This window comes from Urocitellus parryii, chromosome 2 (genome assembly GCF_045843805.1).
Source record: "Urocitellus parryii isolate mUroPar1 chromosome 2, mUroPar1.hap1, whole genome shotgun sequence".
Lineage (NCBI taxonomy): Eukaryota > Metazoa > Chordata > Mammalia > Rodentia > Sciuridae > Urocitellus > Urocitellus parryii.
This window is the reverse complement of record NC_135532.1, coordinates 115,336,027-115,351,879: the sequence shown is the minus strand read 5'-3', so window position 1 is coordinate 115,351,879 and position 15,853 is coordinate 115,336,027. Positions and strand designations below refer to the sequence as shown.

At 47.0% G+C, this 15,853-nt stretch overlaps 1 protein-coding gene across 3 annotated transcripts in view; it reads right to left on the bottom strand.

The window, feature by feature from the left end:
• Plch1 (phospholipase C eta 1) overlaps positions 1-15,853 on the bottom strand; it is a 155,700-nt gene that overhangs the window by 39,026 nt on the left and 100,821 nt on the right. For all 3 annotated transcript variants that reach the window (XM_026392934.2, XM_026392935.2, XM_026392936.2), the window contains exons 6-9: positions 13,126-13,219; positions 11,333-11,536; positions 5,155-5,275; positions 1,908-2,079 (exon numbers count right to left, since the gene is read on the bottom strand). In XM_026392934.2, the coding sequence (XP_026248719.1) occupies positions 1,908-2,079; positions 5,155-5,275; positions 11,333-11,536; positions 13,126-13,219 (591 nt within the window). The remainder of the gene's footprint in view (positions 1-1,907; positions 2,080-5,154; positions 5,276-11,332; positions 11,537-13,125; positions 13,220-15,853) is intronic.

The window sequence follows — 15,853 nt, the reverse complement described above, 5'->3', positions numbered from 1 at the left end:
ATAATACTCTGGAGTCAGATTACTTCATCCATGCATTAAGGAAATACTTCCAGAGACAGGAGCAAAGGCCACCTCCTGGCTTCCAGTTACCTAGCGACGTGAGTCACACTCCTGAAAGTGGGAAACTGGGACCGCAGAGCAGTGGTTACTTTCAGCAATAAAATCCACGAAAAGTTGCTAAGTTTGTTATGATCTTTGTTCAAAAGCAACTCTTGTTACCTTTTCAGGATGTGTGTGTATGTGTGTGTGTGTGTGCATGTATTTGTGTGTTATATGTAATTGCACGTATACGCATGGTTGGAAAGTGTGTAACAGTCACAACTTGTCGACATACTGTGACTACCCTGCCAGTGAGTGCCACAGACCTGCCTCTGGTTCTCCTGGTGCCCATGTGACCCACACTTCAACTCGTGCAGAAGGGACCCAATTAGTTCACATCAAATACCCACTTAAATCCCACCATCAAAGGAAAGACAAGAATCAAATGGGCTCCCTCTACATCATCTCCTGACTCCTGGCTGAAGAATATTGAGGAAACACAGAAACACAGTACTACAAAGGTACTGTGTTATTTTCTAACCCAGAAATGATTTTTTTTTGTGAGTTTTTTGGTTTTGGTTTTGGTTTTTGGGTGTTTTTTGTTTGTTTGTTTGAGGCAGGGGGTGGGGTTTACCAGGGATTGAACTCAGGGGGACTCGACCACTGAGCCACACCCCCAACCGTATTTTGTATTTTATTTAGAGACAGGGCCTCACTGAGTTGCTTAGCGCCTTGCTTTTGCTGAGGCTGGCTTTGAACTCACAATCCTCCTGCCTCAGCCTTCAGAGTCACTAGAATTACAGGTACAGGTGTGTGCCACCTTGCCTGGCTCAGAAATGGTTTTGTTTTGTTTTTCAGAAATGGGTTTTTAATGCAGGAGTTGGCATTAACAAGACTTGGGCACACTGGCCCGAACAGACTTCCCTCCTGTGCCACTTAGAGCTTTCATTCAAAATGCATTTGCACATACAAATGATTGATGACACCTCTTTAATTGGTTCTTAACCTTTAATTTTCCTTTCATGGATAAAAAACAAGCTTTCTAAAGAAGCACACTTTACATCTTTCCCTTACAGCCCAGTTAAAGATTTGCCTGGAAAGGCATAGCTACTCGACTTCCCTACTCCGGGATGACATTCAGTGTTTGGTGCACACTACTTTCAAGTACAGGACCCCATTTGAATATTAACAACCTAGTACTCTCTACTTCAATTTTATCTCAAAACAACACAATGGTCCAAAGTGGTTTTAGAAAAAATATTAAATTCACAAGAATGGGGCAAAATCACAGAATGAGGCTGTGGAAACGCAAAGCACTGTCCCATGGTGTCCTTTGCATGGACTGACGGCACCCATCGCAGGTGATCTATTGGTGTCACTCATCCACCCACTGTGCCTCCACACAGGCCCATCCCGTGGGGGCAGGATGTCTGGGCCTGCTCCTGCAGAAGCCGGTGTGTCTCACTTACATAACCAAAACTGATCAACCATGAAGACGGGTTTTTTCCTTTGACAGACAGCTCCTGGAGCTTGAAATGGGAGAAAAGCATCTGAATGAGATGCTTTCGGACATGGCTTTGAGGAGCCTTGTCCTCTCCCCCATTCCTCCCCTGTGTGAACACTTCCAGACTAAAATGGTGCACACCTGGCTCGAGGTATTGAGTAAAAACCAGCCCAGCACAGGTGGTCAGCCAGCCCTTCCTCGAGAGCATGGCTATAAACTGAAATCAAGTGCACGTTCAAGCAGGGCCATCCTTCCTTCGAGTGCTGCTGCACTTATTATCTCCCTTTTAAACCGGGGTTTAGTTGATGTGAGAACCAGCTCCGTGGGTCATCAGGGGTCTGCCTGCAAACCCTGAAGTACTAACCTTCACTAGGATCTTCCCCTTCAGACTCTGAGGGCTGGGGAGCTGCTTGCCCTCTCCGGTGTCCACAGACGACAGGTCCAGCCTGTCCTGGAAGATTCCCTTCAGGTACTGAGCGATCTTCCTCTGCTGCTGGATACTGCAGTGGTTCTCAATAGACAATATAACGGGGAACCTGGGAAATGGCAACAATATCAGAGACAGGCAAGGCAGGGATTGGTGAAAATGGTTCTGTAGTCATTGTGCTCTTACAATCCTGGCGACATGGCCTGCCACAGTGGTGACAATTAAAATGTTTCTAAAAGGGGAGTTAGACATGCATTGAACAAATTCTCCTGAGCAAATGCACTTTTCAGGGGATAATGGCTGAACAAAAGACCAACCCACGTGGGATGACTTGATCTAATATTCTGCACCAGGGGAAAATAATGGTGGGTTTGCTATGTATCTTTTAAAAGAAAAAAAAAAAGGGTTTTAAAGAAATGAGAAGCCTAAGGAAAGGAAACTCACACAATAGAATTTTGTATTATTTCTTCAAAAGTCTAGACATCAGCTAAGCCATCATTACATATCAGGAAATGCAGTCATTTCCTCTTAAAAAAAACATAATCAGTTCTCAGCTTGAAAATTACTACTGAGCATAAAATAAGGTGATAAACCCTTGTGTTTTATAGCCTCTTATGTCAGGCATCTCAAAATCCTTTTTAATAGAATTATATGTTGCTCTTTTACTAAGACAAATGGGCAAGCATCATTCTCCACCATCACACGGGTTTCTCTACAGATGTTGAGCCCGCATACAGTGACAACCCAAGGACAGCCTGGGGGCTGGTGGCCATGGCAGAGGGAGCCAAGGCTCACTGCTGAACTGCACTCCTCTCTCAACATTTTTCTTTTCTTCAGAATGAGAAATTCCTCTGAAACTGGGTGTGGTGGCGCACACCTGTAATCCCTGCAACTCCGGAGCCTGAGGTGTCGAGCCTGCACAGTTTAGTGAGACCCTGTCTTAAAATAAAAAATAAAATGGGCTGGGGTGCAGCTCAGTGCAGAAGTGACCCTGGGGTCAATCTTTAGCACAACACACAAAAAAATTACTTTGCTTTCAGATTTATTGATTCTTTTTCTTATTTTGTATCTCCTATTTTTAGAAATAATAGGCAATGTTTTTTTTCCTAGAGTATACCAGAAATGTTTTGGAGGAGAAAAGAACAAACAATCCTGAGATGTCTTGCATTCACAGCAGAGAATTTAACAATAACATTTTAAAGTATCAATCTGTTTATTAAAAGCCTGTATCAGCTCATGCTAGAGTAAGACTGTGCTTTTCAACAGGAGATGAGATGATTTTGTGTCCCCTCCCATAAGGGACATTTGTCAATGTCTTAGAACATTTTTGTGGGCACAATTCAGAGGGTGCCACTGTCATTTCATGAGTAGAAGCCATCCTACAATACACAAGACAGTGCTCTACAACAAAAAAATCACTCAGCAGAAACCCTGGTGAAGAGATGTGGCCACAAGTGTGAGAAAGAAAAGGAGAAGACCCAATTTTTTAAATGTACTAAATAAGAGTATTAATTTTTTTTTAATTTAAAACACATTTCCTACAAGGGTTCCCAAGTTGCAGTGAGCAGTCACAAGGCTGGGGAGTCCTCCAAGGTGCTCAGGAAGCGTGCTGGGAAAGCATGGCTACTCCACTAGGATTGGCAGAAGTCAGGGTTGTGGAGAAGACCGGTTGGAGCTTACAGCTCAAGATTCTTGCATGTAGAAGACACCATGAATTATACAGCAAGGATCTCATATTAGAATAGCGTTTTAACCTCATGGTTAATTAATAAGACCAAATATTAAAAATTTTAAAGGCTACTAACTTCCAAAATATTAATTTTATGCAACTGTAATTTTAATTTGCTTCTTTAATTCAAAAACCATTTCTGGTCTGCTGGTACATTGCAGGCACCAGCTAGGCAACAGAGAGTGAATAAGAGGTGGCTGACACAGCGCCTATTTCCCTGAGTTCAGTCTCATGGCAAGTCACCAACCATTGTCACAGGCTGTTAGAAGACACGGCAGAAATAGGCTCAGGGTGCTAAATACAGGGAGAAAGAAGATTCTATCATCTGGTGGGTCAGTAGTTTGCCAGAGGGACAGTGCATAAGTGACCCTGCAGGACAAGGAAGAATCCAGCAGGTGGACAGTGGGGAAGGGAGTCCAGGCAGAGAGATCTGCACTCACCCAAGTGCCAGGCCTGTGGGGGAGCTAAGGGCTGGTCCCTGAAGGCACAGAGGGCAGGCAGGGGTGCCAAGCACAGTGAGGAGTTTCTGACGGAGGTTTAGGTGAGGATCACAGTGTGCGTTACTTCCAAAGGAAGACTAAGGCATGGTGCAGAGAACAAGCCAGCAGGTAGGGTGGCAAGGCAGGGCACGGATGATCAGGGAGCAGAACTGAGAGGAGCTGGTTGCCAACAGAAGGACTGGGGGGGTCCCGGCCCAGCTGCTAACAGGCAGAGCTGCCCCAGAAAAAAGGAAATGGAGCAGGGGCAGAAGGAGCTGCTGAGTCCGGCGAGGGCCATGAGCCCGAGGTGGCTGAGTCTCACCTTCTGCACTGACAGGTAACTCCAACAAACACTTCCTATGCATTTTCCACATAAATCTTGGACTTAGGAAAGAAGCCTGGGCATATAATTAAGTAAACATCCAAAAATAAAAAGTAGCACCCAAGGAAAGAGTGACTGTTAAGGGAGCAAGGAAAGGGAGTAGAGGACCAGAGGCCAAAATAGGAGGCTGCACTGGCCCTGGAGAGGAGGCGACGGCGTGGGCAAAGCTCGCACCAGGGAGGAAACGCCACTGTCAAACGCCAATCAGCAGCACAAGACTGTCGGCCCCTGGGGACGTCAAGGCCACCGGTAGTTCCGCAGACCTGGATAGCAGGTCACACCAAAAACATAGATCCTGCACAGTAACTGGTTCCCAGCCTTTACGCACACCTCACACCCTGGGTTCACAGATTTACAGGTCGGTATTTGCAAGGACAAGTTCAAGGAGGCCAGATGGAATGGGCAAGGAGTAAACTGAGCACAGGAAACCAGAGACTGAACCCTGTCATCTCTTGGTAACACCTGCTGGGGGAGGAGAAGACCAGGTGGAGGCGACGAGACCTGGAGCCCAGGGAAGGGCGCTGGCTGGCTCTGCGGCTCAGCCCAGGCAGTGTGGCAGCAGGGGAGCCTGGGTCCCAGGCCTGCAGTACTTACTCGTTCTTCACGAAGGCATGCTTGTTAATGGTCTCCACAACGTCTCGGAAGAGAATTTTTGAAGTCAGAGTGTAGCCGTGGTGTACCACTGGCTCTCCATCAGGGCCATCCCAGCAGTCCACTGCCAAAAACAGAACCTCGCATCAACACACAGTGTCTCTGGTACCTACAAACATTTCTGGAAATATCAGACATGTTTTCAGTTTGTCATTTGAAAGTACACCCATTGCAATCATGATTAAGATTTCAGATAGAGAGATGGGTGCTCTGGTGTGTTTATCAGGACAAAGAATCAAAGATAACACATGGTTTGTTGTTAGTTAGTGCTTATAGTTTACAAAGACACACTCCTTTTCAGTCCAGCATTGACCAAAAATTTTGTGAGCAGGTAATGCAAATCTTGCCAAGTGTGCCCCAAGAAGTGATCATTGTTAGCAGAAATGTCCGAGTTTCTTCCCCAGGTTTCTGAGGTAAGTCACAGTGACTCTCAAATTGCTAACAAGGCTTTTCATGATTGCTCACTCATGAAAAGTCTTGTTTCCATTTGACTTACTCCTGTTTTATTAATTGTACAGTAATAAAAAGTAGCACTGACTCCGTGAGTTCAAATCCTCAGGTTCTTCAAAATCCATGTGACTACCTGCGAACGATCCAAGCATTTGAATCTTGTGAAACAGAAACAACAACTGCACTTCCTGGTGATGACAGTCCCCATAAGGTGGCCATGACGCCGCGGGCACAGGGTAACTTACATCCTGGATGTCACTGCCAGCTGTGCATGGAGGATAACGCTGGTTCCCGGGAGGAACTGCCTCCCTGACCAGGGGGCTTCCCGTGCTTTACCTTGGGCCCGAGGTTGATTTCCTAAAACTCTGCTTTCGCCCCATCGCTTATGTGCTCAAAAGCCTCCGTGGCCCACTGCACAGCAGTGCTGAATATGGCATGGCACCGGCTGGGAACCTGGGTCCTACATCACTGCTTGGCAGACTCGCACCTGCTTGGGCTCCACGGACACAGGAAGTAACCTCAGCTGGTGGAGCAGAGAGGAGCTCTGAAGGAGCTTGGACCACTTTCGAGTCCCACAAGTCACTTGATCCCTCCTGTTCCCTCACAGCCATGCCCTTCCAGTCAGTGGACTCTCCCCAGAGTCCCTCCTGCATGCCTCTGTGGTTAGCTGAAGCCCCTTTCACTCGGCTTAGCCAAGCCCATTCAAGGCTGAACTGGGCCACCCCACCAAGTCTCCCGACCCTCCCTTATGGCAGCAGGTCACAGACACAGACACCAACCAGAGCCCGGCAGTCAATAGCACCTGAACAGCAGCCCGACAGGAACCAGGACTACACAAGGACACAAGGTAACTGTGCTCTCAGCACTAGATAGGAGAAAGAGTCCTCAATGGCAGATCTGAGAAAAGTAAAAAGTCTAGGTTTCACTACTATAAAATTTCACAATATTTAGATATTGGCAATTAACTCACTTTTAAAAGCATAATATGGACTAAACACACACAGTCTGCAAGCTGGGTTTGGCTAGTGGAATGGCACCTCAACTCTGTCTTCTGTCAGGACCACATAGGACCCCCACACCTGCCCTCTGTTTCAGCAGAACCTATCCCACGTCTGAACCTACTTCCCTAGGAGACGGGTGACAGCTCCATTTTCTTTGCAGCAGTCAAAAGGCTCACATGACCATAAGGTGACAGTGACAACTTATCCTAGGTGTCAGCTGCACTAGTCAAGGATGGCCACTGTTGAGTCAAAGAGCAGTCGAGACCTGGGTATGAAGACATGCTTGGGTGTGACCGACATCTGAATCGGCAGGCTCTGGGGGAAGCAGATGACTCTCTGTGCGGTGCATGGGCCTCATCCAGTCAGCTGAGGCCTTACTATGGCACTTCCCACAGATGGAGAAATTTTTCTCAAGGCTGTGGCACAGAAACCCTACCTGTGTCTCCAGTCTGCTACACTTTGGAATTCACAGCCATAACTACCAGGTCAGCCCTGCCGGTCTCCATCCTGCCAGTCAGCTACACAGGCTGCCAATGCCCACAGTCATGTGAGCCAACCTCTTCAAACCAGTCGACCAATCCCAATTCCAACCTCTTTCTCTAAACCTCATCTAAACTGCATCTCACGTTGGTTTTGCTTCTCTGGGCAACCTTAAAGTCACCTGTGTAAATCCACTGAGCATTGGCTGCTCAAATGTCTTCCCCAGGGGTGGGGGGGGGGGTGGAGGAGATAAAAGAAGGAACTTCCAAGGTCACTGCACAGGAATCCTGGAAGCAGAATTTAAGGATAAAGAAGCTGTGGGGAAGACCACTGTCCTGTCCCATAGTGTCACAGTGCCCTTGGGGCCTGTAAATGCATCAAAGACAGAGGTTGATTTGTTTTGTTATGTGCTGGAGATTCTCCAATGTATCTCTGGATATAGGCATGGAAAGAACAGAAGTTTAAAGAATATAGTCATATGACTCATAATGGTGTTTTGATCAATGACAGACCAGCTATGCAATGGTGGTCCAGTAAGATTATTAAAAAAAAGTTTTTTAAGTTCTCCATGAAACAGCACACCATGTTACACTGGCACAGCCTCAGACATCCAATGTCTACTGCATCTCTTGATTGCAACAAGAGGCCACTCTGGATGGTGGATCAGCACCACTAGGGATATGTTTTATATGGTTTGATGAACACATTTCCCAGAACCTATCCCATCACTAGGTGATGAAAGATGATGAATAATTTCAACAACTTTCTACATGATTGACGGTCCCATCTTGGGGATGAATGGATATAACAGGGTCCTCATAAATAACCTCGTGTCATTCCAAACTCCATGTGAAGGTGCAAGTCGAAGCCATGCCTGACCTGTTTTTCACTTCATGCAAGAGAGCTCCTAAAACCACAGCCATCGGGAAAGAGGGAGCGCTTGCTAGCTCCATCACACGGGCAGAGTATCCCCCATCAATAGCAGCAGCTCTTCCACTGAATGTCTGACTCCATCAACTGTCTGTCAAACGAAGATGACGCCACTCCCGAATAGCACTGAGTCTGAACACACGGGATTCACCGTCAGGTCCCCTGGCCGCAGGGTGTCCTGCAAGGGTTAATGCTGCATGGGAACACCCTCCGCCTAACTCTCCCAGACACACATGGCTACCACTAGTAACCCCAGAGACATCCTGACAGAGAGCTGGTCATTTCTGAAGCCAAGCTGCCAACCCCACAGCTTTTCATAATGGAACTTAGAGACGTTCCACCCTGGTAGGGTTCCCCGAGATAACAGGAAGAGTCATAAACCGATTACAACAGAACGCAACACTGGCCCCAGGATGAGAGCGAAATCCTTGGACAGAGCATCCATGTTCATTAAGCAGCTCGGGCTATGAAGCAAGGGAAGGGAGGCCAGACCAGGAATGGCACCTGCTGGGTCTGCTGACAAACCCACCTCACCACCAAGACTTACTGGTCTCCCCAAGCCCCCGAGAACCTTGTTGCCACTGACATCCTGGGAAACACAATGTTAGCGAAACCAAAGTTTGAAAGAATAGCGACCCTTCAGGTTACAGTACCATGAATCATTACTCTCTATTTTCTCTATTATACTCAGCAAAAGCTACCTCAAAAAACAACCTGTGGGACCTGAAATTTTCAATCTATGACCTGCCACCTTCTATAAACCAGGTCGCTTTAAATCCCAGTTGTAGCTATTTAAGAATACAAACAACTTCAGATCTGAGGCAAACAAAGTGCTCCTGGCTGTAAAATACACGGATGTCCCCACCCAAGCTCTAAGTGTGAACTGAGATTTTCAGAACGTGGGACTCATAGAAATTGTACAGAGACCACACAGAGATCGTGTGGCCAAGTTTTTAGTCTGTGGGGAAGTCCAAACCTCAGGGGCGAGGCGCAGTCAGGACACAGCCTACTCCCCCTCTTGTGCTGCGCTCCACGCTTTTTCTAGCTGTCTTCCAGGACCTGAGGGCCCTCGCTCAGCCCTTAGCCAGGTCACCCAGGGATAGCTTCTCCGAGAGGTGCACAGGCCCCTGGAGAATAGCAGAGCTGAGGAGTATGAGTAACTTGGGTTCAAATCCCAGCTCCCAGGCTGCAGGAACCTGAGTGATTCACCCCAGGTTAACATCCTGAAGAAATGGTTCCATACCCCACGGGGGTGTTGTAGAAAGTAAATGAGAACATGTGTGAAGCACTTAGCCAGGACCCAACCCAAAAGGGACAAATCAGAGCAGCTCCCCTTTCCCTCCCACAATACATTCAAATCTAAGGTGACAACCGCAGTGTCCAACAGGAAATAGAGCAAGCAAAAAGTCTCCCAGAAAAATGCAACTCTTCTTCCCAAGAAAAACTTTCCAGGATAGTAGTTCAACTTTCATTGTCCTGCTACAGATCATTCTAATAGGAAGAACTGCTCTGTGCCAAGTTCTGGGAGGGATGTGTGGTGCAGATTGGTGAGAGAGACAGAGCACTCGGGCGATCACATCTTTTAAAATTGCCCCACAGCTGGGTGGGCATGGTGGAGCATTCCTGTAATCCCAGGGGCTCAGGAGGCTGAGGCAGGAGGATGGCAAGTTCAAAGCCAGCCTTAGCAAATTAGGGAGGCCCTAAGCAATGTGTTCTCAGTTTCTTTCTTCATCTCAGGAAGAAAGAAAACCTAAGAGCAGGCCCATGTCCAGCATCCTCCACACACAATCTCCACGCCCCCATTTTAGCACGGTAAGACAACTGAGAATGCTAGCATGAGGACTCATGTGGAACTTACCATAAATTTAATAATCAGAGAAGTCTCATTTCTCAATACCCCCAACCAGAGCTGAAGGATCAGAAGTTTTGATTTAGAGTAAGGAGCCCATCATAGCAACGTGGTTAGATTTAAGCAGGACTCAGGTTGGGACAGGTAAGAGAAGAAAAAATAAGGCAGGCATCTGAAGAACCCAAAGAGCAGAGAAAACAGGGAAAGAGGATGCAGGTTCAGCAAAGCTGCCAGTCATCCCATGTCGACCGTCAGTCATGGAGTCACTGAATGGTTTCCGTTCTTGGCTCCAAGAAATGGCGCAATTTTAAGTGATGGGCATCATCCGTCCATGTGAATCCAGCAAGGGCCATGTGCTGGACACCTCCATGCCTGTCAAACATGCAAACCCCACCAAGTGCTGGGCCAGCTAAGGCAAACAACTGGCTGAGAGCAAAGGTCACCTCAAGACCTTTTGCTGCTGAAAGGTGTGTCCCCGTATTAATATTTTATCAGCATCTTCATTATTCAGCCACTCCGGCTGCTCAACTGTCAGTCACTATTGTCAGTCAGTATTTCCTGCAACAACATGGTCATAAAAACTAAAGCTCCAGAGCACTCATTTTGTAGAGGACCTAGTGGTTCTGTGTGTGCATAGTGTGTAAAGCCCGCCTAACTTTTAAACATGTTGATTCACCCTGATAACATTACTGTCACCTTCATAGCAAAAAATCCCTCAAGCTAGCAACTATGTGACAAAGACAGCTGCCCAGCCAGTTAGCCAGCAGGAAGGCTCCATGCTTTCTTCACTTCCCCCTCTGGCCCCCAACTAGAGGACAACCAGTTATCCTGCTACCAGCTCCCAGGTCACCTCCACCACAAAGCAATGCCCCTGGGCTCCAGGGCTTCTCTACTCCATCAAGAACAAACACCCTTTGCCTCCAGACCCTTCAGGATTCTCCCTCCATGGTCAGGTTGCAGTTAGTCACCAGCTTACCTTGGTGCACAGCCGCCTCTGTCCACAGATGCTCCGTGTGAACCACAGAAGCATAGGCATCCCCAGCCTCTGCTATTACCTGCGAACAACTGACCTACGCTCCCAAAACTCTCCTCTGCCAACGATCACTTTACCCAATGCTGCCTCCCCAGGTCTTTCAAGCACCTTTCCTATAGCACGCTTTTTGTACATCTGGTTTTTACCTCCAACCCACCATCAGTGTCCCTTGTGACTTAAAAGCCCCTGTGGCAGTCCCCTCAGCCCTGACCATGACCCCCTCAGTGCCACCCATCCCTCACCCTGCTCTATTTCGCCAGGACAGCTTCCCAGTGAACAGACCAACAGCTCTAATGGGCACCAGGGTGTTTTAGGTCTGTGGCAGCCTGATCAGAGGATGTGTCCCCAACCCCGTGGGGCCCAGCCAGCGGCACCTACCCTCCACACAGCGGCAGCCCTCCTGCAGCACCCGCGCATACATGTCCACCTTGGACTGGGACAGGAGCTGGTCGCCGGTCAGGTAGGTGTTGTGGGAGGAGGCGATGTAGTAGTTGCAGAGCGGCTGGTCCATGTCCTGGTACACCTCGTGGTGCAAGGGGTTGAACACATCGCAGGCAGGACTGCGCATGAAGTTCGTGAAGCCTTTAAAGAGAGAGAGTCAGGCGCTGGAATCAGAGCAGATCTACTGACCACTCCGCAGACCCAGACGGGTGGAGGATGCTCTCAGCAATGAGAGTAGCCTCTTCGGCAAGGCTGGGCCCCTGAGCGATTTGCCTGAGGTCACAGAGTGCCGGAAAATGGAAATGGGACCAGGGGGAGCAGCCTAGAGAGCTGTCATGGGTGGGGAGAACCCAGCAGTCCTCCTCAGTGCCAGAGACCCAGGGGCCCTTAACTGGCCAGCAATAGATAGGGGAGAAGTTGGTCTGAATAGCCATCAGGTGGCCTGTCAAAAGCTAAACATAGTCTGGACTCAAAGAGGGATGATTTGGGTGCTAAACTGGTCTGAGAAAAGGCTGTTGATGGCTAGCACATTTTATAACTCTGAGACAGTGCTCAAGGATTCCGCAGACATTCCCATCACTTTCCTACAACCTCTCAAAGTGTGAGAGGCCTGCAAATGCACGAACAAGGCACAAGTAGCCCAGAGGAATGATTATTAGGGTAAATTCATTCGAGTCTTTGATGATCATTTGGTGAAATCAGATCTGTCAGTCTTCTCTGAGACTTAAGACTAACGCTATGTCTGCCCACTGCTGGTCCACCTATCTTCCTCCTGACTGGAAGGTGAGCAGTCAGAGAGGGCTGGGAGCTAAGAACAACTTTCCAGCCATCCAGGAAGCTGAGGCAGGAGGATCACAGATGGAGGCCAATCTAGAACACTTAGCAAGGCCCCACCTCTTTAAGAAAGAAAGAAAGAAAGAAAGAAAGAAAGAAAAGTAAAAAAAAAAAAAAAAAAAAATTAAAACCCTTTTGTCCACACTGACCCCAGGTGCAAGGGAAACCAGGAGATTGGCAATAAGATATGGAAAGCCCAGCCATGGCTCCGGATGCTCATGGGGTCCCTGGTAGTCTCTGGGATTATCTGCTCTGCTCTAGCAAGCCTCCTCTGGGTTCCCACCAGAACTCATGTCCCCATATATTTTAAATGCACATGACTTTCAGATATGGTTAGCTTATTTACACCATGTGTACAATTCTGGGAGCCGATTCTGAGTGCATAACTGCAGCCTATTATTTGAGGGGGCCTCACTTCCTCTACTATACAATGAGGTGTATTAGCAAGATTTTCGGTTCCAACAGCTTCCATACTGCCACAAATCAGGAAAAACAAGTCAGTTACTAACATTTTGTAAAGGAACATGTTTACTTTCAAGTCACTAGTACTGTAGATTAGGTTTTTTTAGGGCCAAATTTCCCTTCATGTAATCACTGGGAATGAGACCATTTCCAAAATTCAGCCATTTGAGAAACACCCAAATATCTCTTGGCACGCATCATACAGGGTGGCATCAGTAGGCTGCCTGAAGTGGCAAATGCTCATAGGCATTTGAAAGAGAGAGACCAACAACAGGGCAGCTGCTCTGTAGGAAAATGGGTGCTTTGTGGGGTTTATTTGAATCATCTATAATTTCATTAACATCTCCCAATTTCTTTTTCCTGAAAATTGTTCTGGAATTTAACTCAGCAGATTGAATCAAGAAAGGAGAAATTAGGACTACTGGTTGCTTTACCTTCTATGCCAAGAACATTTTTCGCCTTATTTTCTTCTGAAACTTCGAACTTCTTTATGATGTCAAGACAGTAGTCTGTTGTCACGTTGTTCATCTAAGCAAAACAGAAGGTTAGCAAGGTTCTTGCGACTTCCCGAGGCCCATCCCTCCAGGCTACTACACAATGAGGTCTGATTCCTGCAGCTCTCTGGCTACAGTGCAGGGCTGAGTCCTGGGGGGTCTATTGGTGGTTGACGTTGTTTTTGGAGAATGATCATGATCTCAACCTTCATACCCATCTTTCGGATTTAATAGGCAACCACAGTCCTACAACTATGAGACCAAGGAAGCATAGACTAAAATCAATAACCAACGCAACTCCGCTGCCAAAATCCTGCTCACTATGCGGCAGCCATTGCAACACACTCCTCACACCAGCCCTGAAGCCTGATCATCATAAACACGGAGGAAGAAATCTGCCCTCTCCACAGCAGAATGGGACTCTACGGTTGCACCTGTGTGTGTGCAGGTACTGTGGTCATTCAGGAGCACAAAGGTCAGCAAGAGAAAAATGAGAACTAGTGGGGGCACCAGTGTAAGACGGGGGCCAGTGCCTGGGCTGGGATAGGGGTATGTTAACCACAGCGACTTCATGCCAGTCACTCACCCTGGCCAGGGCTGGCCACGGGGCAGCCCTGAGGACTAAGGGAATCAACAAGAGTCGAACCTGTTGTCCTACCAGTGGGGGCAGCATGTGCTCTTATCATTGAGTCTCTCTCAAGGTCGCAGCATAAACATCACACATTGAGCATTAGAAAAAGTAAAACTCTTCAGGAATAATTTCTCTAAACCAAAACACACAGAACGTCTGGGTCTGGGGTGCAGCTCGGTGCTAGAGCACTTGCCTCCCAAGCTCAAGGCTCTGGGTTTGATCCCTAGCACTGCAAAATATAAAAGACAAGAGTGGTATTTTGATTTAAGACCCATCCTGCCTTACAATCTTCCCTTAACACTGACATTTCAAAATACTAATGGAGAATGAGAGAGGAGCTGATCTTGTGAGCCAGTATTTCATATTATTTCAATTATATTTCTCATTGTCACTAAGTCAATACTTATGTTTTGGTGAAATCTAAGTTTTCCTAAATAGTCTAATAGCACTGAAACTGTTCAGAGGAGAAAGAAGCTGCCATGTGGCTAGAGTCTCCCAGTGTGAAAGGGAACACAGCATCTTGTCCCCATTTGAATGGGACAATGGCAGATGCATCCTTCAAGTAAAGTTTATCTTCACCACTCTGCCAGGCAGGGCACCTGAAAAATTCCACAAATAGTGGAAATTGCAAGTGACCTGCCACCACAGACTTAGCAGGTATGGTCTAAAATGTCAACAATGTCTCACAAAAGAGAAAGAACCACATATAAAAAAATTAAAATGAACAAGAGAGAGAAAGAACCAAATTGATCGACCAGTGCCGTGAGAAGGCTGTTCACGTTCTGTGAAGCCATGTATTCAGGACTACAGGATATGGGGACTATGAGGAGCCAGGGGATCCAAAACCACCAATCACAAGCCTCAAGCTGGGATGCAGAAACGGCCAGTGAGCAGAGAATGTGCTACTAGTTGAAGACACAAAGCAGAGCATGGTGACAAAAAAACAACCTATTTGAAAAATTCATCAATTCCATGAAAATATTAGCAAGCATTCTGTGAGTGCTCAGAAATGTCTGGACACTGCACAAGACATACTAAAGACAATACTGATGAATTTCTAGCCAAATTCAAGCAGTAAGGATTGACGCTTAGGGAAACATGGTAAAACCCCTAACAGTGAGAGGTGAAGTGTGAGCCCCACTCAGCTCCCAACCCCTCCATCCTCTCTATCCGGGGCTCCTTTAAATAGCGTCTTAGCAGCAAACTCCTGCAATCACACACTTGAATGCTGAGGCCCTCCTGGGGCTGCGTGGCAGGTTTGCACTGCACTGACAAGTCAACGGAGGTCAATGGCTGCTTGCATTCTTCATCTTGATTTGCCTCCTGGGTGGCAGGGTGACAGGACATAAAGCCCCCTCACTGTACCCTATTTCCTATGGACTTCATTTGGAATTTTGTATGCTATTTAATATCCAAGCCACCTGCTGTCTTCAGCAACTGGAGCTAAAAGACAAGCCTAAGGTAATGTTTGATTTAGAGGATTCTTACATTTCCATAGTGCTGTTGAGGCCCTGAAGAGCTTTCACACACACCATCCTAAACAGTTCCCACAGTGATCTTATAAACCTAATATTTATCCCCATCCACAGACAGAAAGCCGGTTCTGAGCAGGCTGAATGTTGCCACCAAGACACAGAACTGGGAGAGGCAGCCCCAACAGTCAAGCCTGGACCTTCTCAACTTCAAGCCCAAAGACTTTGCTTTTTCATTAAACCTATTCTGGTTTTTTTCCTTCTATTTTTATTAAAAACATGAAATGCTTAATTGCAAAGATGACCGTTTTTTTCAATAATGCTAAATTGCCTGAATCTTCCCTAAGCTTTTGAACTTCTTGCAACTTTTGAATAAGTTACTACACTTTGATGTTTTTCGTTACTCAAGACTGATCTCTGTTCTCTTTTCCTTATTCACTGTTGTTGTTCAATGTCGTCTACAAGAGACAACAGCCATTGGTCCTCTTGCTAAAGGTCGGTACACACCAGATGGGCAAGGTGTAGCAAACAGTCATAGATTGATAAAATATCCACATTGTGATGC